Here is a 24,950-nt window from a genome sequence, read left to right as displayed (position 1 = left end):
AAAAAGCTGTTCGCTTCGTGTCTGATGTTATGGATGTACTACGGAAATCACAACACACTGTGCTTATCCATTGTAAACATTTTCAATTTAAACTTTTACTAAAATGCACCCGTAATCATCTATAACGCTTCTGCCAGTTAGGAATTAATTCTGATTTACGTAACAAACACTTTCACTGGTCCTCTGTAATACTTGAAAACCTTCGACACTTTTTTTTTATTTATTTAAAGGAAACCAGCAACGGAAGATTAATGAATTCAAACACGTATAGCAATGAATTCTTGCGCATGGAAGGAAACGTGTTTTATGAACGGCGAGGCCAGTTCTGCAGTAAATACCTGACAATTTTAGTTATGAAACAGAATCGAATTTAGATGATGTGTAGGACTCACCATTTGCAAATGTTCCGAGCCAATGCACATTCGTTTTCAGGGGGTCCGGAAGGAATGGTATTGCGAGGGACAACATGACCTATATGAAAAGGTCTTAAAAGTTTTGCCAGCGAAAAAAGTATACGAAGTCACTTATTAAAAGTAGCTTATAAGAAATACTCTACTTTTATCGTCACAAGTAACAAGTCAGCTTGACAAGCTATCCGTGCATGTATGTGGATTGAACAGTACACACTCTAGAACGTTCTGAGTCGACGCTAAGGCTAACACAGCGTGGCGTGGCAATACAGCTGCACTTGCCACAGAACTAGTTGATATGCTATCTGTTTCGAGACTTTTCCCCTTCCCCAGCAGCACTTCTGAACCGGGTTACTCACAAGAGCGCAGTGTTCTCTGGCGTCGGGTGACTGCTAAGCCAAGCCTTCATAGCAAATTAAAACAACGTGCCACAGCAGTGATCGAACTTCCATCTTTACCTACCAAGACTAGCTCTATACCACCTGAATAATTTGGCCATGTCTCATGGACTTCGCGCTTCAATTTGTCAAAGCACAATCGAGAGGTCATTAGAGAAAAAGCGAACATTCACTAAAAATTGTAACCTTCAAGAGTTCTCCGCAAACTTTATTTGCGGTATACATGTGTAAGAAAAGACTTTCCGCTTGGAATATGGAAGCACTGGGCGAGGTGATGCAGAGGTTAATGCACAGGACTCGCATTCGCGAGGACAGTAGGTCAAGTTCCCTTCCGGCCATCCAAATTTAGACTTATCATAGTTTCCCATATTGCTTGCGGTCGATTCTACAATGGTCATTTTGAAAAGGGCAGGTTCGATTTCCTCTCATCCGTTTCCCAATCAAAAGTCTCTAATGACTTTCGAATCCTCACGTGATTAAAAAATCACGGGAAATATTATTTTGGTCTATATCTCAGTCGTGATTGGAGTTTTCTTTATGAGTAGCGTCTAGTCTCTCTTGGTGAAGTTTAATACCACAAATGCTCCATTTGAGCGATGTTTTGTCGCGAAGAATCTTGCGGACGCCTTGGTGCCGGTTAAGCGCAGGTAACGTTGAATGTGTCACAACGGTTTCGAAAAACGAGAAATGTTAATGGCACCCTCCAACAAGGCCGACCCAGGGTAACTACTCCATAAAAAGTCAGAACTCTGGCCTTACTTGCATGGCGAAATTCATCTCTGTCCACAAGACAAATGTCTTATGGCTGCATGTTGGATCCCGCACAGTGCGTGCTATGTTGACTTTAGATCGGCACAAACTAAGGTATGCAGCAATTTAATCTAGACATTAGTGAAAACAGCAAGCCAGGGGCAAAGGGCTGCCAAAAGACGACTTGAAGATGATTATGAACACTGAAGAGTGTATTAATTATGGATTAGGAATGTTTTAATCATCTTCCTCCGTTTCCCATAAGTTTACTTTTTACTACATCTAGGAACGTTATCCCAACTACTGTTGAATCTAGAAGTCTGAAATTTTTATGATAATAGTCACATGAGTTTCTTGTAGATACTGAAACAATGATTTTTGAATTACTTGATTTACTAAAGATTTAGAGGTGATAATGTGGCGTAGCGAAAAGTGATGGAATAATTTACTGCGTGGTAAACATGAAATATATCTGTAAGTAAGTAATTTGACGAAAAACTGTTGTTTCAGTATTGTTGTAACATGCCAATGCCCACAAGTGAAAATTTTCTAGCTCCAGTAGTTGTGAGGAAATGTTCCCTATAGCAGTGATAATTTAACATTGTGGAGATAGATGATTCCTTATACCCATAAGCAGCAAGGCAATGACAGCGTTACATGGTAATTACAATTGATACATCTATGTCTCACGAAAAGGAAACCGTCAAAATCTGTATTTTCAATTTTTGAAGCGTTATATAGATAATGAGCAATTCAAATCAATTAACGCATAATTTTTGCTAGTATGTATGTCACACTGTTATACAGCATTATTCGGTGTCCACGCCATGCACGAGCCCACGTTTCCTCTACTTTTCTTCGACAGTCGCTAACAGAGCTAACGCACCTATTTTATGCGTCCACTTGCGTAATGAAACTGTGTGATTTGCGTATCAGGTACTACCAACTGCTGCTGGAGAGATCACGATGAGGTACACGTTCCGTGAGATGTGCTGATCGTTTTAGAGCGTGCAACCATGACGGACACCACGTTTGGCGAGCTTCGCGTGTGAGGCATCTTAAGAATGAGTCTCCCTCTTGCATTGTAGAATAGTGTGCAGATAGATAATTATATAGATGTCCATATGCATTTCCTGCGATGCAAATAATTCATCTGCTTTCCATGTAGTTTTATTGCACTTTGTAGAGAATAAACACTTCCCGGGCATGTCTGTACAACGCGTCACCAGCGACTGATACGGCGCGTTGTCGAAGGGTTGGTATAACTCTGTGAGAGACCCTGCAGCTGCTTCGTATCACGTAGTGCCCACTCTCCAGTTCACAAGTCCTACAAAGGAAGGAAGTGCTTGACCACAATCCGGCGACCTGCCTGACGCATCTACCCTCCACTACCTCCTTCCGCCAGCTACAACCCTGGAACACAATTTATTACAGCTCTAGTGCACTTACAAGGGGAGGCCGCCAATTGTGAAATTCAGATTCGATTCATACTGCGCATAATAAAAGCTCATGGCCAGAGGTATAATGTGGCAAAGCTCCAAGATGCACTTCTCAGCCGTTGTCGAGAAAATCGACAGTTAAAAGAAACCGTTGCGGTAAAATACTCTCTACGATTAATGATTTTCTACAACGTCGTGGCGCAGCGATAAGCGCTCGGGTTCGTAATCCGAAAGTCGCCGGATCGAATATCGCGCCATGCAACTTTCTTTTTTAGTATTTGTTTTTTTGTAATTCAAATATAATTCCCCGCAATCAGTTGCAACAATTATGCATATAATAAGTTGTTGAAAGTCGTTTTGTCGTGGAAAAACTGGCGACTTCGAACATCATTATGTTTTCCGCGAACAAAGTTCTATTTCACAAATGTTATTAATTTTCTTCATAATGTTAACCACGTATAGTTAACGGAAGACGTAGAAACGTTATTCCGAAACGAGTGCGTATAGCGTAACTCAAACGTTCGAATTAGAATAGAGACCCCACGAACACAAATTTGCTGTGGCAGGTATTACAGATGTCGAATGGGCCGAAACGAACCGCCGCATAACAGCGTAGTTTAACTTCGAAAGAAGGTAGATGCGGTCCCTAGCGCAACTTATAACATCGTCGAAAATCAGTGCGGACGGGAGAGCTTTGGTACACCCTGTTTAAAAAAAAAAAACCGGAAAAATGGAGGCGGTACAATTGGAGTGCGATCCGCCTTCACCAACATGCATAAGCAATTCATTAATAGTTTATATATATATGTTTGAATTACAAAAAACTAATAATAAAAAAATTGCATGGCGCGAGATTCGATCCGGCGATCTTCGGATTACGAACCCGAGCGCTTACCGCTGCGCCACGACGCTTTAGAAAATTATTAATCGTAGAGGGTATTTCACCGCAACGGTTTCTTTTAACTGTCGATTTTCTCGACAACGGCTGAGAAGTGCATCTTGGTGCTTTGCCACATTACACCTCTGGACATGAGCTTTTATTATGCGCAGTATGAATCGAATCTGAATTTCACAATTGGCGGCCTCCCCTTGTTAGTTGTGGTACACAATTTAATGTGTATTCTTAAACCACTTCGTTTAACAATAAACATACATTTTATACCAACGAAACAATTTTGAACACTTTGCGATTTCTCCATCCTCAGAACGCGGATACTATCAGTTATAGAGAAAAATGAATAGGATCCTTTCTGTAAGAAATTTAATGTAGTTTAATTTTGTGGGAAACTAATTTGCTAGAAGTCGCAGTTTCCCGATTAAATCAAGAAAAAAAAACTGTCTTACCACGGTATAAAAACTTGCAATTACATGAATTTTTTTTCCTAATTTTCCTTCGTTGACTGGAGTATCGGGAGAAGCGGTCATTTCATAGGAGCAGAGCCGGTCATCTAATGCCGAGCTCCGGACTAGTGCGCTCTGGACAGGTGCAGTGACTCACAAAAGTATTCGGCCACCAGTGTTATGTTTTACTTTTACTTCATTATATACAGGCATCACATATTACAGCAGTAGTCTAGGCACAAAATGGTATAGGACTGTGTAATAAATAAAAATACAGCATTTTCTTATTTGCAAACTTAAACATAAACAATAACACACAAAGAAACATGCCCACTATTAAAGCCACAAAAGTTTTCAGGCGGCAAGTATAACAATCACAACTCTGTACATTTTAATACCTTTTATGCAGTCCTTTTTGCTTAATCACTTGTTCCATGCGTTTAAGGATGCTATTGTGAACGAGCTTTCGCGTATAATCAGGACCTATTTGTCGCCATTCTTCCAGTATTCGTCCCTTTAAAGCTTCTTTTGATGTCACTGGCGTTTGTCGTACTTTTCGCTTCAATTCAATCCAAGGATTTTCTATTGGGTTCAAGTCTGGACTCTGAGGATAGGTATTCAAAACCTTAGGGCAATTATACAGCGACCATAGTCTCTAAATATCCGCTTTATGCTTCGGATCATAGTCTTGATACAATTTGAACGTCCTCGAAAGCCAAACTTGTAGCACTTCTCGGTAAGTTTTCTTTTAGGATGTTCACATAATAATGCTTGTCCCTTGTACCTTCAATGAATGCTAATTGGCCTACCCAAGATGACGACATGGAACCCCAAACATGACACCTCTACCGAATTGTTTAACTGTGGGTTGCAGATGCTTCGATTGAAATTCTTCACGTGGTTTTCTCCACGTCGTAGGTCTTCCGTTTGAGGAGAATATCTGCACTTCACATTCATCGACAAAAATTACTTCGTCCCACCAACTGACACTTATATTTACGTGCTGCTTCGCGAAGTCCAGTCGTTTCTTTCTATTCTTCTCATTTATCATAGGCTTCTTCCTGCTTACTCGACCATTATACCCCCCCCCCCCTCTCGTCTGATAATTTGTCGGACTGTTTCAGGGCGCGTGTCCTTCACATATTCCTGCTGCAGCACTTTTCGTTGCCGACAACCTCGGATTTGTTTTAATTTTTCTTATTACTCCGGTTTCCTCTCTTCTACTCAGCTTATTTGGTCGCCCTGTTTTTGGTTTATCTTCAATTCTACCTTCTCTGTTGAATCTTCGTATAATGTCACCTACAGTACTCTTACTCATTTGTAATAATGCGGCAATCAGTCTTTCGGTATGTCATTTAGCGTGATGCAAAATAACAAGTTGTCTCTTTTCAAATGACTTATTGTTTCCTTTCCGCCCCATCGTATCGTGAACCATGCATGTTAACAACACCGAAACGCGGCACAGAATGAGGCTGATCGGTCTACAGCTAGCACCACAGCACACGACATGTGTCCGAATATTAAAGTGACTGCATGTTGTGGTGTCTTATAATGCAAATATACATTTCACGTAGTTAATTATATTATACAGCGACATCTGCTTGTAGTACATTGTCAGACAATATTCACACTAGAGAACGGACCGGCAATTGCTTCTCATGGGCCTCAAATGTTCGAAGAGAACTTCACAATTCAAGAACGAGGGTGGTCGAATACTTTTGTGATGCACTGTATTTACAGTACCCTGGCAGCATATGAGGCTATGAAAAACTGGAGCCGCTAATTTGACGAAAGAGAGAGAAATCATTTTAAAGCTGTGTGTTATGGTACTCCTTTACGTATCACATAGAAAAAGATTTTCTATGATATCACTACTACGTTTTAATCGAAAAGATAAAATTATCTTACTTAACGTACCACAGGGGTAGTCATATTATTAAGTTACACTCGCCACCTCAGAAAAAAAAAGTTACATAAATATTTGTTTTTTGTTTGTTTGCACGTAAGCGTCTGCAGTCATTGTTTACATTGAAATTCCCGTGTCACGGGTAAGAAGCCGCTAGAAGAGCCAAAACAAAATTAAGCAGCCCACTGATAAAGTGAAAAATCGTGCAAAAACTTGCTTACGGCAACACAGCTGTCACGACACACCAGACGGCTAAAAATGTAATCTGAATCGGTGTGATACAGCTGCTGCATTTCCGCTGCTGCCGGAAAGGAATAATCTTAACGACAGTCCAATTTATCAACTGTTTGCGCCATTTTGTTGTGGCCACCCGCGTTCTATCGTACTACACTTTGTTCATGGTAAGGATAAACCTAAACAAACAAAGGCAGGAGCCCCAGGACACGTACACCGATGTTGTTCCGCTCTTGGAATTAGGTCCTATTTATGTACGTCATATTGTTACTATGTTACGGTAACTGTAATTTTAAGATATTTTAATGTATATATTGCCGTCAACGTTTTTCTTTATCATACTTTAGCAATAATGAGTAATAATAATAATAATAATAATAATAATAATAATAATAATGAGCGTACGGCATTGGTGGCCGGGAGACCCCTCGCGGGGCGGTTCGGCCGCCGCTTCAAATGTTCTTTAACGCCACACTACGGCGACTTTCGAGTGAATGAGGATGAAATGATGATGAAAGACACACAACACCCAGTCATCTCGAGGCATAGAAATCCCTAATCCCGCCGGGAATCGAACCCGGGACCCCGTGCGCGGGAAGCGAGAACGCTACCGCAAGACCACGAGCCGCGGACACTTTACCAATGTAGTCTTTATTTAGAAAATCGTGTACCGCCGCTATCTCTGTACTGTTGTGCTCCGATTGTCACGCTGTTGGTAAGTAGTGTGAAAATAACTGACAACTTCCTGCTCCGTAATGAAACGCAGGCGTGGAATACCGTTAAAAAGTGGCGAGAAACAGTGTTTTAAAAGTTTTCACAAGTTTACAGAAAAAAATCGCAATGTGAACACAAAAGAACTGATCTGATGCCAAACAGAGGTATTTATCGCCAGAGTAACAAGACATTTAAGCTCCAGACGTACTGCACGAGGCACTGTCACACGTCAATGCCGTATGCTGACGGAAAACACAGCACACCATAAAAGAAGAGAAAATGCAGTACTTGGATAGCTTCGTGGATTCTATTGTTGATCTGTTCGTAATCAATGTGGCAGGGTACAGTTCCAGTACTGTAATGCAAAAAATGGTTCAAATGGCTCTGAGCACTATGGGACTTAGCATCTGAGGTCATCAGTCCCCTAGACTTAGAACTACTTAAACCTAACTAATCTAAGGACATCACACACATCCATGCCCGAGGCAGAATTCGAACCTGCGACCGTAGCGGTCCCGCGGTTCCAGACTGAAGCGCCTAGAACCGCTCGGCCACCACGGCCGGCACTGTAATGCATTTCTTGGAATCGGATATGGAAGAAGGTCTGAATTACCTGACGATTGACTGTAAGAAATACCTTCTGCGGCTTGGATATGTAATCCCTGCAATACGCTTTTGAGTCGCATACAGCACGCATTACCTTGTGTACAATTTTAAATGACAAGACTATATTACCTAGGAACGACAGCAAGTTATGCTTTCTATCTGGTCCCGTACGAAGCGTGCGGTGTTGCTGGAATTTTGCCGAAAATTATTTTATTGTCTAAAAATTAAATGACATTCGTAAGTACAGTATTTCTCTGCTCTTTTCGTTTGCGTCTGAATATCACTGCTCGCGTCACTGCAGCTTATGTAGTTGGAACAGCAGGCTGGCCTGTGTTGTCAAAGTTAAATGCGTCGGTAAACCTGTTGCCCGTATTACTGCTCAGTCCATGTTCGCTTAACGCACAGCATGAAATGTATCCCAATTATACTTGACTGTGCTCTACGTGCTCTACGTGCTCTACGTGAAACGACATCTAATATGATTCCAGAAAACGCGGAAGACTACAAGGTGTAATGTTTACATCAGGTTTATTCCTAACAGCAGTATTGACGCAGAGATTCCAATGAGTTTGTACGAAGTTGCAGACGTGTATTTAGCAACAAGCAAAAGGTTAATTGTTTTACTTTATTTTTTCGATGTGACAACTAAAACTTTATGAATGTCCCCCGTAAAAACGAAGTAGTTCGGCGGGTAAGTGCCAGGCTACGACACACTTGGTATGTGACACTCGACCCTTAGTCGGTTCTAGGATTTATCTTCTGTTATTCGTCACTTCTTTTACATCGACCAATGATTGTGGGATGAAGACAGCTTTAGCATTTTATGTAAAAAGTTTAAAAAGCAGCACACCAACAAGGTTTTTCCTTCTGTACGGAAAAGATTATTTCAAGAGTTCTTGCAACGTTGACGCTAGTGGTTTTTTTCCTTTGAATTAGTATACCAATACCTTCTTTCTTCATACACAGAAATATATTTTTTCTACTTTCCACGTCAAAATTAACAATATTTCTGGTACTATGACCATTTCTATGGTCTTCTGACAGTTTCATACTCTTCTAAAATAAAAATTGCTTATATCCTGCTAAATGTGAAGCCAGATACATCACTATTAACTAGCGACTTTCCTCAGCTTTGTACGAGTAGCTTCAGTGTCTACTGACAGACAACTTGTCTGGCGTAGTGTATTTTGTTTACGGGTCACTGCGTGTTATGAATGATATTCAGATAACAACATTAAGTAAATAGAATACCATCACTTTCATATAACTTAGCAATGTAAGCAGCGCACGGTAGGTTAATTGTCTCGCACGGTAGGATAATAATTGTCTCGAGGCATGAATGTTGTGTGTTCCATATTGAATTATCGTTTGGAGTGACAATCGATGGCAGTAATGGAAGCACACTGTGACATCGATGTCTGTCTGAGGTGAAAAAAAAAACATGTATGGCCTATATGTTTAGCTGATGTGTCAGCACTCTTCTTGTGACGCTTACAAGGAGAGGTCCCCAGCGGCGGGATCGACTTTTTGAAACCAAATATACAGTGATGTACGTTAAGGATACCGGGTACTTTTCCCGCTCAATATTATGTAAAAATCAGCACCTATTTCTTTCAGGTACTGTTTATAATGTATATCTTTTACAGATTTTTTTGTTAATATCAGCTAATGCAGCACACTTTCTAAACAAATTAGAAGTATTTTGAATATTTTTGAACCTGCTTAGGGTTATTAAAAAGTACAAAGAAATGTATGCCACTTTTTCCCAAGATGCTTCCTCAAATTGAGGTACCATTTAATCCAATGTTATACATTTCAAGGAGAGCAAATTTTTACCCGATATGCTCGACATGATGGCTGATGTACTAGACCTATTTAATTTCCACCTATTACGTATATGACAAGGATAAAAATATCACATCTTACATTTTAATTTTTATAATTTTTTCCTAATAAAAAGTTATTTTTCTATAATTTTGTTGATTCTGCAATAAAGCTGAGGTCTACTACATAAGTATGGACTATTGCAAGTTACAGAAAAAATTAGAGCAACGCTTTATAAACTTAAGGAAATATTTGCACCTGAATTCTGAAAAATACAACTTGCGGGAAATTGCAAATGAAGATATGAGTCCAATTAAACTGTGCCTCAGAACATTCCTGAAGCATAGGCTTCATCCTGCAGCATTTCTTCATCTTCAAGCTTCCTCTTGGATGGTTTGTTTGTGGGGTTGAAGGGACCAGACTACAAAGGCCATCGGTCCCTTTTTCCATGACTCTACACCCACGAATAAGGAATGCAAAATTAGAAAGCAGTCTTTGACACAAAAGTTGTTTCAAAACTAGACTACAACTCAAAAGTGCCCTAATATTTTACTATTTGGTGACTTTAAGGTAGATTTTTTTACTTGTACTCTACATTACTGTTATGTAGAGTCTTCAATCACGTTAACATCCACACAGCACTGAAGAAAGCTAGTAAGAAGGTATACAAATTTCTTGAAAACATCTAGTTGTTTGTATACATCTAAACCAAGAAGAATAAGCTTTTCATAACTTTTTCAAACTGCAACACCACAAAGTAAGAAATAACGTCAAGCCAAGAGGTGCAAAACAAATGTTGAAACATTTCTTCTAATCGAAAAACATTTTGTCTCACAGAAGGCAGATATGTGAAATTCTGTTAAAGCTCCTCAGTGTGATTTTCGGAAATGTTTTTTGTTCTACAAAGCTATTAATGCTTGATTGCCAACAATTTGAAAATAAAACAAATAACATAATTTAGTCTTCCGTAATTATGAGAATGTCTTTCAAATCACCCGATAGCTTACAGCCACAGAATTTTTTCCCCCCCATTTGACGGGCAGCAAAATTACAAAACGTAAATGTGGGTCATATTTATACTACTCCCCACAACAAATTTGACTGCTCTATATGGCTGCTTGCAGCTACTGCTTATCCAGCTAAGAGTCACACTTAAAAGTAGCGGGAAAAAAAGAGAAATTTGCTGTTGCGAAGTATATTGCATAGTCTTCGCCCTAAAGCCTTTGATACGTTTTGATGCCGACGGACGCTTGTGTGCGCATTGCGTTTCGTTGTTAAACATTTTTCCTTTGCTACTTCAAGTTATGTGTTGGAGTTTTTCTCTCTTTTATGTCGTAATGCTACAGTATTATTCTGCAGTAGCTGGTAAAAGTAAAATTCTTTTTAGAGTATCAGTTCTTACAAATCACAATTATAAATATTTAACTCAAAACTAAAACAATGAAAATTCCTGGAATTCTAAAAAATTCGCGGGTTTTTCCCGGTTGAAAAAACTCTCAGATCTTTCCCCGTTGTTGCGGCGTGTATAACCCTGCAATTACCCCTATCTTCATTAAATATGCCCTTCACTCCCGACTGAAGATTGTATCATAATCGTAATCGTCCGATTACGTGCACAAAGACTGCATCTGCACAAGTGCCTATGACAATAAGAACACAGCAGTGATAACACACAGGACGAACTCCTCCCTGTTACTGTTATCCGCTTCATAAAGACTGAGCCCTGACTGAGCTGATATTCTGGTTATATAGCATGACGAATATCGATGTTGCCGGATTCGTGGAAATATTTACTGTTGTATAATATTGGGATATTACATTTTAGTTGAACTGGGAGATACACGCGGTTAATATTTAACAGAGAGCGTGCTTTTTCGAACATTCTTTGGCGAGAGTCAACTTTTAGAAGTCAAACCGTAATTAAGGAGGTAACTTACCTTTACACAGTTTTAAAATACAGTGGAACCTCGCTAATTCGATTTCCGATGGCCTGACTCACCTATAAGTCCGGCCATTGCATTTCTGGTGTTTGTTTGGATTTGTCTGAGACTCGTCGTCTGCGATATGGATCAGTAGGCAGGTGATCGATGATAGGTACTTAGTTCGATCAATTTTAGTATGAAATATCAGGTGCGGTGGTTCGAATCTGTTCACTATTAGTGTGTTTTACTGTGCATACACATTTTATAAATTAGTGACAATATTCTTACATATTAAAGTGAGTAAATCTAAATTTGGCATCACCTAAACGTATACATGTGACGCTCTCTTTAGCAGTGAAACAAAGTACTCGTAAATTGAGATAAAGGGCGAGTCTCTTCAGAAAATTGCAAGTGAGGTAGGCTTTGGTGTAGCAACTGTTAAAAGAGTGTAGAAAAATTAGGGCACCCTCGTAATTCATACAGGGTCGATTGACGATACGAAAGTATTGAAAAAATGCAAGGCTTTGAACAATCATAAATGTGAAATCCTAGACAATGTTTTGGGTTTGTGGTCTGAGCCGAGAAGAAAAGAACTCCGTCATCTGGATCAATTATTTACTTTGTATGAAAGCATTTATTTTGTATCAAAATTAGATGGAGGCAACGGATATGGACGACGTGGCATTAGAAATGTAATTAAATCCAGCAAGATGTCTGCCGGAGAAACAGCTGTTTCCTGATCAAGCGTGTAACATTCATAAGTCCGACTGAAACTACAAATGCTCCATACAAGCAGTTTTGCTGCACGAAGTAGTCAGTTGAGTTACCGTAGATTACACTATCATGCAAGATTACACTATCATGCAAGATTACACTATCATGCAAGATTTTTTTTAGTGCTTCGACGTTTTCTTTTCGTTTTGTTACTGTTTTAACATGGAACAATACTTGAGACAGTATTGCCAGTTGAAAATTAAAAGTTGTACCATACTATATTGTGATGTCACTGATCAACAAACGTGTTTCTATGGTAATCCAACCTTTTTTTGCATTTCGACCGTGCTCCCAGACCCGTAGGGGACGCGTTAGCGAGGTACTACTATACAACTATTCTCTACTTACAGATGAATTTTCGTTGCACCTATAATAATCGTTGATGTAGACTGCCGAGACCGCCTAATGGTGATACGCAGTGGTTGATTTGTGACGGCATGCGCCGGTACGCCGTACTATCAGACGAAAGAAATGTTAAATTATGTTTTATGATGTCTAATATCGGAACCTCTTGTTTTACAAATACAACACTTAACAATACTTGTGGTACATATAACAAACTAAGCGTAAAATCAAGTTATGTTGTCTTTCACAGCTGTTATATTTTTATAAAAATCTACATAAAGCGCTAATACACCGAAGAGCCAAAGAAATTAGTACACTTGCCTAATATCGTGTAGAGGCCCCCGCGAGCACGCAGAAGGCCGCAACACGACGTGGCATGGACTCTACTAATGTCTAAAGTAGTGCTGGAGTAAATTGACACCATGAATCCTGCAGGGCTGTCCATAAATCCGTAAGAGTACCGGGGGGTGGCGATCTCTTCAGCACAGCACGTTGTAAGACATCCCAGATATGCTCAATAATGTTCATGTCGAGGGAGTTTGGTGGCCAGCGGATGTGTGTAAACTCAGAAGAGTGTTCCTGGATGCAGACAGGATGCTTACATACCTGTCAGAGTCGTACCTAGAGGTACCAGGGGTCCCACATCGCCCCAACTGCACACGCCCCACACCATTACTGAGCCTTCACCAGCTTAAACAATCCCCGACTGACATGCAGGATCCAAGCATTCATCAGGTTGTGTCCATACCCGTACACGTCCATCCGATCGATACAATTTAAAACGAGACTCGTCCGACCAAACAACATGTTTCCAGTCATCGACAATTCAATGGCGGTGTTGGCGGGCTCAAGCGAGGGGTGAAGCTTTGTGTTGTGCAGTCGTCAAGAGTACACGAGTGGGCCTTCGGCTCCGAAAGTCCGTATCGATGATGTTTCGTTGAATGATTCGCACGCTGACACTCGCTGATGGCCCAGCATTCAGCGATGTCTGAGATTTCATGTTTTATCGGATTCCTAATATTCTCGGTACACTAGTGGAATGGTCGTTCGGGAAAATCCCCACTTCATCGCTACCTCGGAGATGCTAATTAGTTTTTTGTTTTGTTTGGCTTTAGAGCGCAAAAAACAACTGTGGTAATACGAGTCCAACTCAAAACTATAGAACACGAAGACAAGAGAGGAGTTAAAAAAACGACTTTACGTCAGTCCCAAGTGACATAAGAGAAGACAGCTATAAACAGGGACCTGAAGATTTAGTTAAAAAAGACACCATACATAAACGGAGATCTAAAACTAAAAATTAAATGGTCTTCGCCATACTGCTTTGGCGGAAGAAATGTAAAACGCGGTCGACAGCCCGCGCATCATTTGCTAAAACGGCCTATAACTCTCAACGGCAAACCCAAGCTGGAACGTAAACGGTTAAAAAAATGTCCATTCAGTCAGGAAATGGCGGACAGTTAAATCTTGGGCGCAATGTGTACAAATTGGTGGGGCAGCGCCACTTATCGATGACGATAGCTAAAAAAGCAGTGACCAATACGCAGTCTAGTTAAAATGACTGCCTCCCGGTGGGAGGGCCGGGAGGTCGTCCAAGCTGCTGGGAGAGGCTTAATAAGCCGGAGCTTATTCCCATGAAGGGAGGACCATTGGCGATGCCAAAGGGACACCACCTCTTGACAGACGGAAACACAGTGATCATCAGAGGGAATACAGCAACTAGTGGGCTGAGATACAAGGACTGCAGTCTTGGCTGCAGTGTCAGCTGCCTCGTTTCCTGGCCGACCGACTTTACCAGGAACCCACAAAAACGTCACATTGGCTACACCAAGAGTACGCAAGTGACAGTTTCCCTGGACCCGACTGCACTAAGGGATGGGCGGTGTACAGCGCACTTAGACTTTGAAGGGTGCTAAGTGAGTCTGAGCAGAGGACGCAATTGAAAAGGCTTTGTCGCTAGACGTATTCCGTGGCCTGATACAGGGCGAAGAGATCGGCTGTAAATACTGAGCAGTGTGCCGGAAACCGATATAGAAAGACACGAGTGCCAATGACGAAGGCACACCCGACTACACGGTCAGTCCGACAGCAGTCATTGTATACAAAGTAACAGAGAAAAGGGACGCATCCCATACTGGCGATCAAAGGGAATCATCGAAGAAGGAGGCATAGGATGGGGGGCCACGCATGGCAGACAAACGGCATGGTTACTTGCTAAGGAGAAAGTCATGGCCGTAGGACAATGGTAGTTCAGCAGCTTCAGCATACAGACTCTCAACCGGGCTAACGGATGCCACGATGGTGGATAGTTTTGAGACGGCGTAAGAGGACGTGCAGACGCATAAACGAAGCATACATAGTCTAGTTTCCAACGGACAAGGGACCGGTACAAACGGAGGAGGGTGGTTCGATCGGCACCCCAGGAAGTACCATTGAGGACACGTAAGACATTGAGGAACCGCGGGCTGCCAGGTAAGACACATGGGAGGACCAAGAGGGTTTCCTGTCGATCATGGGTCCCAGGAATTTCGTAGTTTTAACAAACGGAAGGTCAACAGGCACAAGACGTAAAGATGGTGGGAGAAACCAACTGCACCGCCAGAAATTCATACCGACGGTTTTGTCAGTGGAAAAACGAAAGTCTTTGTAGATTCTCCAGGAGTAAAGACGATCAAGACATCGCTGAAGACGCCGCTCAGTGAGACATGTCCGTGGAGAACTGCAATAGATGGCAAAATCGTCAACAAAAAGGGAGCCGGAGATGCCAGGCGGGAGACTATTATACGGCTAATGGCGATAGCACAGAAGACGATGCTCAGGACGGAACCCTGAGGCGAACCGTTTTCCTGGATAAAGGTGTGCAAGAAGGCAGAACCCGCACGCATCTTGAAAACCCGTTCTTTTACAACTTCCTGAAAGAAACAGCGCAGGTGGCCACAGAATACCTACGTATAAAGAGTAAGGAGGATACCAGTTCTCCAGCAGGTGTCGTAGGCCTTCTCCAAATTCAAAAACACGGCCACAGTCTGGGATTTCCGCAGAAAACCATTCATGACATGGGCGGACAAAGTGACGAGATGGTCAACTGCAGAACGCCGCACTCTAAATCCACACTGTGTATTCCTCAGGAAATTGCGAGACTCAAGCCACGATACTCATACGTTCCCTCACGCTGCAACGCAGCTGGTAAGAGAGATGGGGTGGTAGCTAGAAGGAAGGTTTTTGTCCTTGCCGGGCTTAGGTACGAGTATGACGGTGGCTTCACGCCAATGTCCAGGAAATGTGCCCTCTGCCCAGATGCGGTTGTATGTGTTAAGCAGAAAGTGCTTGCCCGCAAGGGAAAGGTGCTGCAACATCTGAATGTGGCGGCGTCTGGCCCTGGGGCGGAGGATCGGGATAAACGGAGAGCATGATCTAGCTCCCTCATAGTAAAGGTGGCATTGTAGCACTCACGATCCTGAGAAGAGAAGGGTATCACCCAAGCCTCAATCGCTCGTTTCCGATGGAGGGAGGCAAGGTGACAGTGGGAAGAGCTCGAAATGTCCGCAAAATGGCAGCCCAAGGTGTTGGAGATAGCAACAGGATCCACAATGATATCGTCTGCTACTACCAGACCGGAAACTGGAGAATAGGTCTTGGTCCCAGAGAGCTGTCGGAGGTTGGCCCACACGACAGAGGAAGGGGTAGAACTGTTAAAAGAACTAGTGAATGAAATCCAGCTAGCTCTTTTGCTATCCCGAAGGTGACAACACTTTGCACGCATTTGTTTATAACGACTGCAGTTTGCCATCGAAGGATAACGGTTAAAAACGCGGAGAGCACGTCTCCTTGCGCGAACTGCGTCGCGGCATGCCTCAGTCCACCAAGGGACTGGGACACGACGTGGTAAAGAGGAAGTGAGAGGAATGGAACGTTCTGCTGCAGTAAGGATAACGTTTGTGAGATATTCCACCTGGTCATCACAACTGGGGAAATCTTGGTCTTCGAAGTTCGAAGGTCGCCAGGGAGGAGTAAAGCTGCCAGTCAGCTTTAGTAAGCTGCCATTTGGGTATGCACGCAGATGGGGTAGGAGTCAGCAAACGGATAGCACACGGGAAATGGTCGCTCGATCGGGTGTCAGAAAGAACGAACCGATGAAGACGATGGGCAACTTGGGCAGTGCAGAAGGCTAGGTCCAAATGGGAATAGGTGTGCGAGGAGTCAGAAAGGAAAGTGGGTGCTCCAGTGTTAAGGCAGAAGAGGTTAAGTTGGTTAAGAAGGTCATCTAAGAGGGCACCCCTCTGATAGGTCCTGGGGGATGAGGCACATTAAAGTCACCGAGTAGCAAAAATGGGGGAGGTATCTGCCCAATAAGCTGAAGGAAGTCTGCCCTGGTGACTGAATGATGGAGGTACATAAATGGTACAGAGGGGAAAAAATGGGGAAAGAATAGGCGAACTGCAACAGCTTGAAGATGGGTAGTCAGCGAGATGGGTTGACTGTGAACGGCAACCCGCATGAGCAGCATGACACCCCCACGAGAAGACTGCCAGCCTCAGGGGGAAGGTGAAAACGAACTGGTAGGAAATGCGAAAGCTCAAAGCGGTCGTGAGGGCGTATATTCGTTTCTTGAAGGCAGAGGTACAAGGGGATGCTGCGATGCCAAAAGCAGCCGTAAATCCTCTTTGTGGGGCCGAAGGCCGCGAATGTTCCACTGGAGGAGAGTCATGATGAGCAAGAGATGTAGAGGTGTCACCTCGGCGGCTGCCGAGAGACTGCCTGTGAAGAGTCGCTACTACAGGCCACCGAAGCAGGAGGATCCTGCTCCACGAGGTCCACAGAAGTATTGACTTGCTTGTGCCGTCGGCTGAAAAACGGTTGGTGGTGCGCACTGGCGACACAGAGGCCGGCCAGGTATCACTTGGCACTGTCGAAGAGGATCATCAAGTTGGCGAAGGAGAGGACCGTTTGCCTTTGGTGGACTTCTTCAAACCTATATGGTTAGAGGAAGACTCAGGTGTTGTTTGACTGGAGGGATGTAGGAAGTCTCCATGGGAGTACTTCTCCAGTCCTTTCTGGCCTACCTGTTGTGTTGCTGGTATCTTCGCCCCTTGGAGCGAGAGTTTGATGGCTTGGTGCACAGCTGGACGCAGGGATGGCGATGCTACCTTGACACTGGCAGATTTCATAACCTCTGAACTGAATTTGAGGTCGCATGCCTGCGTGGCCATGTCCTTCATGGAGCGAGAGGTAACAAGAACGTAACTATAGGTACAGACAGGAGAACACAGGGTTTGCGACTAGCCAGAACTTGCGAACGACTGGGTAAGGCACTTTTTCCTTTACCCGGATCTCTTGGACAGCTTGCTGATCCAAGATACACAGGACAATCTCAAGAGGAGGTGGCAAGGCCGCCATTGCAGTTGATACAGTGGGGAGGAGGACGTGGGCAATTGACCTCTTGCACATCCTTACCACAGGCTACACATTTGGCTGGGTGCCAACAGAACGTTCTAGTATGGCAGAATCGATGACACTGGTAGCAGCGCATTTGCTTAGAAATGTACGGCCGGACTGTGATAAATTTCATAGCCTGCTTTGGCCTTGGACGGAAGCACCACTCTATCAAACGTGAGAAAAAGAGTGGGGGTGGGCACTAAGGAGGATTCTACCTTTTTCATTGCCCGGTGGACGGCAATGACACCCTGATCGGAGAGGTAAGAGTGGATTTCGGTTAGACAATCGAGCAGCCTGGTGTAAATAACAACATAGGAAGAATTAATTCAAATTCTATGGGCCTTTACACATACAGGGTAGCCGTGGAATAGGGAGGCGGCAAACAGTTGTGCTTGAGAATAAGAATTAGCATCCAAAAGCAAAGTGTCATTCTGTAAATGAGAGCAGGATTTCACAGGGCTGGCAATTGTATCAGCACCTTTCTGAATAATAACTGATTTACCATGGCAAAGGATTGACCGTCTAAATAGGCGAGACCACGAGGGACTGTGGTGCAGTGGGAAGGGTCTTTTAATCATTAGCCTCATTCCGTTTACGTTTTGTAGACGCTGACTGTGAAGATGATTGACTCAACGTGAGGAAATCCCCCATAATTGCCAGCATCTCCGATGGCGCACTCCTTCCAGCTGATGGCCCCATTCACAAGGGGGGCGCACCAAAAGGTGATTGTTCATACCTCTCGTATACCTGACAGAGGGACCCATCGACAATTTGGGAAGGTTGCAGCTCAGGCAAACACCCCTCCCTGGGCCTGACTTGCACCAGGGGTACGTCCGAACCCTACCTGTCGACCAGGGGCCGGGAATTACGCGTCATCCAGTCACCTGTTAAAACGCGTCAGACGCGTGGGCCGGCCTTCAGGAGTGCACAGGGAGGAAGAAGAGGAACCTCAAACGCCGAAGTGGAGGAAAAAGGGGAGAAGGGAAATTAAGAAAGGAAAAGGGAGCGAAAAACAATAGTGAGATTGTTCTTACGTAAGTGACAGACCATGCAGAACATTCCCAACAACACACCATACACGTTCCCCATGGGAGGGGAAAAAGAATAGCTAGAGGATAGACATGCAGCAAGGGAAAAAATGCTGCAAAGGCTGGTGTCACTGGTAGCCAAGCACGAAGCCACCTAGAGTGGGACTGTGTCTCATCGCTCGTGCCGACTTGAACACGACGTTGAAACTTCACTTTAATCCTCATAACCTGCCATTGTTGTAGCAATAATGGATCTAACAACTGCGCCAGACACTTCTTATATAGGCGTTGCCGCCAGTAGAGCCGTATTCTGCTTGTTTACATCTCTCTGCATTTGAATAGGCATGCCTTTACCTTTTTTTGCGCTTCAGTTTATAACATCTTTAATTTATTTGCTTCTGCGTCTTTAGGCGCCGCGTGCTCGTAAATGCCATGTTGCCGTATCTCTGAACAGTATTTCCATTTGATTGCTGTAGTGTTTAAATCGAGGCTTTTAGTCAGCTGGGAAATAATCTTAAATAGTCGCACTCCGTTCGCCATGTGTTAATGTCTAACAAAACTAGTTGCCTTGCACGTGGATGAAACCGATGTTAGTGAAAGCACAGTGAAGCGAATTTCGAGAGAATATTGAGGACCTTCATGTCTCTTATCACCAAAAAAGAAGTCAGGCAGGTGACAGAAGTTAGCATTGGACGAATTTACACAGGGACTCATAAGAAGGAAAATTCACGGCCGCTATGTGGAAAAGCAGTTTCCAACAGTAGCAGCCGTGCTGGACAAGTTGAAGACTGAAGTGGAAGATTTTCCTGCTACGCGCGATATTCGAAAATTGGTCTTCAGATACAAAAGTTTACCTTTGCTTGTGGTAAATGTGGTTGGAAAAAATAGGCGTTTTCTAGTGGGAACCACGGCACTTTCGAAACAATTGATGGACTGTTTCTTGCTGCACTAATGAGAGTTGGTGTGGCTGGATAAACAATTTATTACAATGGTCAGAGTTTGTGTGTGTCAGAAAATGTAAACGTTTATCACAGAGAAAGTGTTCGGAGTGGGACGGCTGGAAAGAAGGAATTAATATACCTCCCGGTTCCGGAAAAAGGATTATAATGTACCCCATTGGAAATGATATTGGGTTCGTGCAAAATGCTGGCTTATGTGTAATTGGGCAAAAGGTAGGTACAGATTATCATTCTGAGATAATTGCTCACATTACCACGAGTGGTTAGTAGCCTAATAAAAACTTGGAATACGTCATTACCAAAAATTTCGAAAAGTTCTTGACCTACTTCCTTCAAATTTTTACACGATGATCTAACACACATTCATCACACAGATCTGCAACTGATTTAGCGCACGTTCGATATCAGATGATAAATGCAGTATCACGAAATCCATCTATGAAACAGAGAAAGTATTCCGTTACTGGATGGACAGAAAGCAATACTGTAGCGCTTTCATCTATAGTCACATCGTACGAGGAATTTACTAAAGCCGGTCTAATGGAATACAGGCAACCACACTTCAGGACACAAGAATACCTTTCGGAAAATGTATTGCGCGATGGACAAGGAAATTGAACTTCTGTGGTTGTTTTTGACGCACTGCGAGAATTCAACAATACAGACACTGCGAGAATTCAACGCCACTGAACTTATTTCCATATACAGGGTGTTACAAATAGGTACGGCCAAACTTTCAGGAAACATTCCTCACACACAAAGAAAGAAAATATGTTATGTGGACGTGTGTCCGGAAAGGCTTACTTTCCATTTTAGAGCTCATTTTAGTTTCGCCAGTATGTACTGTACTTCCTCGATTCACCGCCAGTTGGCCCAATTGAAGGAAGGCAATGTTGCAATTGTGCAATCACGTCATCAACACATATTTTCTGTGAACGTTTGGGCAGGCATTGTTGGTGATGTCTTGATTGGGCCCCATGTTCTTCCACCTACGCTCAATGGAGCACGTTATCATGATTTCATACGGGATACTCTACCTGTGCTGCTAGAACATGTGCCTTTACAAGTACGACAAAACATGTGGTTCATGCACGATGGAGCTTCAGCACATTTCAGTCGAAGTGTTCGTACGCTTCTCAACAACAGATTCGGTGACCGATGGATTGGTAGAGGCGGACCAGTTCCATGGCCTCCACGCTCTCCTGACCTCAACCCTCTTCACTTTCATTTTTGGGGGCATTAGAAAGCTCTTGTCTACGCAACCCCGATACCAGATGTAGAGACTCGTGCTCGTATTATGGACGGCTGTGATACAATACGTCATTCTCCAGGGCTGCATCAGTGCATCAGGGATTCCATGCGACGGAGGGTGGATGCATGTATCCTCGCTAACGGAGGACATTTTGAACATTTCCTGTAGCAAAGTCTTTGAAGTCACGCTGGTACGTTCTGTTGCTGTGTGTTTCCATTCCATGATTAATGTGGTTTGAAGAGAAGTAATAAAATGAGCTCTAACATGGAAAGTAAGCGTTTCCGGACACATGTCCACATAACATATTTTCTTTATTTGTGTGTGAGGAATGTTTCCTGAAAGTTTGGCCGTACCTTTTTGTAACACCCTGTATGTCAAAAACAATGTACCACAGGAGAACAGGAATTTGAAGATAGATGATACTTTTCAGTTGCATCGGTTCTCTAAGGTATTCCCCAAAGTGTCTAGAGGACTTCAGTGAGTCACGTACACAAACTTGAAAACAGTGATGCATAAAGAGCCCACTGTCTTAGCAACAGAACCGTTGCCGATCCAAGCAAACGACTGTAAGAGCAACAGCGAGACCTCAGCCAGCAGCGAAAGCTATTAACGTAGGTTTTATTTCATTCATCACTCTTTCTTCCAAAACTCATTCGAGCTAATCGACTGTTAATCGTAAAATATGTATCGTTGTATAGTTACCGAGAGATCGGTGTAGCCCACATCGAGCACTCACCTGCGGTTTCCCATATCACTGCCTTCTGCAGCCTCGCATGTATTACAGGCACTGACGCAGTTACTTTACAAACTCTCTAACTGACGAACACGGTAAGTATTGATTATTAATTACATAAACTGTAACCAAAGTAAGTTAAAGGTTACACTCGGGGTTTCTTCGTGGAAATATTTAAAATGATGAGCTTAATCGCAGCGTCTTGTCTCTGATATTATAGTGATGAAACGACTAATCAGAAAGTAACGAAAATCCGTCTACAAATAGAACAAAATAGTGTCTTTAAACTGTGCAAAGAAATTTTTTCTCCCAATTACAGTGTAACTTCTACAACCCCTCAACGTTGACACTCACCGGAAAATGCCGGATTTCTACAGCATACGTCGCCTAAAATATAATATACATACACTAAATAAAAGTAGGAAGGTACAACACAACAACGTTCGTCTTGTAACGTAACCGGATTATAAGCTCAAAGTCAAGGATCAATCATTAGAGAGGGAAAAAATTACCTATCTTCAAATGTAGTGAGCCAAGTTTGCACTCAAAGTCTGATTGATAATAGCAAAAATGATTATCAAATTACATTAGGGTTGATAACAAGGAAGAAAGTAGGGGGAGGCGACGGCACTGGCTTCCAGCCAATCCCACGGCTCTCGTAGCAACAGCAATCGCCAGTCGCTGACCTCCCACCCACGGCTACCTCGCTTCCCGCTTACATCATGCTTCAGTTTCAGGCAGTTTCTTGTCCGGTATGATCGTTAGCTGTGCGCTGTAATTTTGTTTGTTTTAAGTTTGTACGGCTTTGTAAGGTTATCGTTTTAATTAAAGTGACACTCTTGTGGCACTAAACAATGGTAGAAAGGAAAAGTTCGACGTCATTCATCCGGCTAGGAGATTACCATGAAAGGTCAAACGAGAGACTGAGTGCTCGTCACGTACCTACTATGAGGAAGAAAATTTAATGGTGATCCGCTTCTCTCCGTTAATAAGGAGACAGAAACAACCGATGAAGCTTTGAATACACACAAAGCCCTGTTTCATAAATAGGGAAGGAAAAGTTAGAGAATGAAGATTAAGCTGGAGACTCATCAAAGCTTTTAAGTCCAGAAAAAAGTTGTGTGGGTTAGAGAATTATAACAGGTTTCTTTTTTGTTGAGAATGGGATTGGCCTCCGCATGATTATGATTGTTATAGCAGAAAGAAGCATCCTACGCACAAAACATCAGGGCGTTCGAGGAATCATATCCATCCATCCTCAAAGCAGTAAACACCTTTATTTGCATGTCTTCACAGCCCGAGCTTCACTGAAGAAATTTCATGGCCGTGAATTGTTTATTTTTACGGAAATGAAACGTGGATGACAAACACTGTTCAGAGAAAAGAGAACACAAGCTTTGATATGTCTTACTACGGGAGGATGCCGAAGATTTGATGGCTATATCGTACAACTAATGGTGAGATACTGAACTGGTGAGATAACTCATTTATGGCACAAAATAGATAACAGAAGAGATCCGTTTATAGGACACATCCTACGGCATGAATGAATCTACTGTTACGCAATTCAGGGAAGTGTGGGGTAAATATTGTAGAGAGAGGCCAAGGCTTCAGTACGGTAAGCGGGTTCAAATGGATGTAGGCAGAGATGAAGAGGCTTGCACCGGATACTCTAGTGTGGAGAGCTACACCAAACCAAGTCTTCGGACTGAAGGCCACACAGGTCGATCGAGCTGAAGGTCGGGAATGCAGAAAGTACAACGAATGGTAAGTTGCTGCATAACAAATATGTGTCATCTTCATTTTTATGCTCAGCTTCTCCAGTTCTACCACTGTACTCAATGCGCACATAATATTAATTACGTATTTTTATGCTAGAAATAAATGGGCAGATCATAAATAACCTAGTATTCCTTAGCTCATTATGAAATACAACGGGCGTCTGTCAGTCTTTCGCGCACTTAAGCATTCTATCCAATAATTCGAAAATATTCAGTCATCATCACGAAATGCATGTACCCTCTTAAAAATCTAATTCTGTAAATAATAAAATCATGCAGGCATTCGAGAACACGCTGATTCTTGTTACGTCTTTTAACACTGAATGCCAAATTAAGAACTTGTTTCATACAGGACACGAAAATTCTGTCCTGCAGCTTTATATGGCATTCTGCAAGTAATTTTGGACAGTATAGTTGTAATTTGACGTTTATATTATACTTGTTCCTCTTAAGTTACCGAAGCTAAATATTAGTGGATGGCTTAATTCTCTCCCAAGGGCTGTATTTCCGTAACGAACCACTCGATGTTTCTGTGTGGCAATTCCCTCCTGTTTTCTTCCATGAATGTCTCTCCGTCTTCTTCATGCGGATTCGACTATGGTGTCAAAACAATTATGGCACGAAATGAGACACCACAAATTATGATAGTTATTTTCAGGAATAATTTAATATACTGTAACATAATTGATGTAAGTACTATATAACCTTGTCCATCATGACTCAAGACATAAAAGGAAGGTTTCTGCAACAATCTAACACTTAAAACAGTCACAGCAAACATTCTCTCACCATTAATTTTGTTTTCACTGTGAATTACTAATACTGAACGTAAACTATTGTTCCATTGATTCTAGACGGTTTGTTTATTGCTGTATCACAAGGGATGAATTACCAATATTTAAGAACAACAAACTCGGGTAAAGTAAATGCGTAAGGGATCAACATCCGGCAAAAGAAATTGTGTGCGCTTATTAAGCTGTGTTAGAACAGTCGACATGACAATTCTGTGCCTCTTCCAATGCGGTTTCCTGCCTACAGTAAAACTCAGCTAGTTCGACAGTAGCAAACGGGTTGGCTGTCATACTAGACACTACATTG

The 24,950-nt window shown here is 42.6% G+C and overlaps 2 protein-coding genes across 6 annotated transcripts in view; one reads left to right on the top strand and one right to left on the bottom strand.

Annotated features, from left to right (window-relative positions):
* Positions 1–24,950, top strand: part of LOC126199060 (tyrosyl-DNA phosphodiesterase 2-like) — a 174,825-nt gene that overhangs the window by 16,132 nt on the left and 133,743 nt on the right. The window contains exon 1 of one of the 3 annotated variants that reach the window (XM_049935820.1): positions 22,875–23,838. The exons of the other annotated variants lie outside the window; for them this stretch is intronic. The gene's annotated coding sequence lies outside the window, so the exon portion shown is untranslated. Of the gene's footprint in view, positions 1–22,874; positions 23,839–24,950 lie in introns of those variants that run through there. 3 annotated transcript variants of the gene reach the window in all.
* LOC126199034 (double-stranded RNA-specific editase 1-like) overlaps positions 1–24,950 on the bottom strand; it is a 169,391-nt gene that overhangs the window by 71,896 nt on the left and 72,545 nt on the right. Inside the window, exons 1-2 of one of the 3 annotated variants that reach the window (XM_049935746.1) lie at positions 557–571; positions 393–471 (exon numbers count right to left, since the gene is read on the bottom strand). The exons of 1 other annotated variant lie outside the window; for it this stretch is intronic. In XM_049935746.1, coding sequence (XP_049791703.1) covers positions 393–468 — 76 coding nt within the window. In that variant the 5' untranslated portion in view covers positions 469–471; positions 557–571. Of the gene's footprint in view, positions 1–392; positions 472–556; positions 618–24,950 lie in introns of those variants that run through there. One more of the 3 variants, XM_049935762.1, reaches the window with a different exon arrangement.

The sequence above is a fragment of the Schistocerca nitens genome, chromosome 1 (assembly GCF_023898315.1).
Source record: "Schistocerca nitens isolate TAMUIC-IGC-003100 chromosome 1, iqSchNite1.1, whole genome shotgun sequence".
Taxonomy (NCBI): Eukaryota; Metazoa; Arthropoda; class Insecta; order Orthoptera; family Acrididae; genus Schistocerca; species Schistocerca nitens.
Note: the sequence above shows the minus strand (reverse complement) of the source record. Positions and strands in the feature narration are given on the sequence as shown.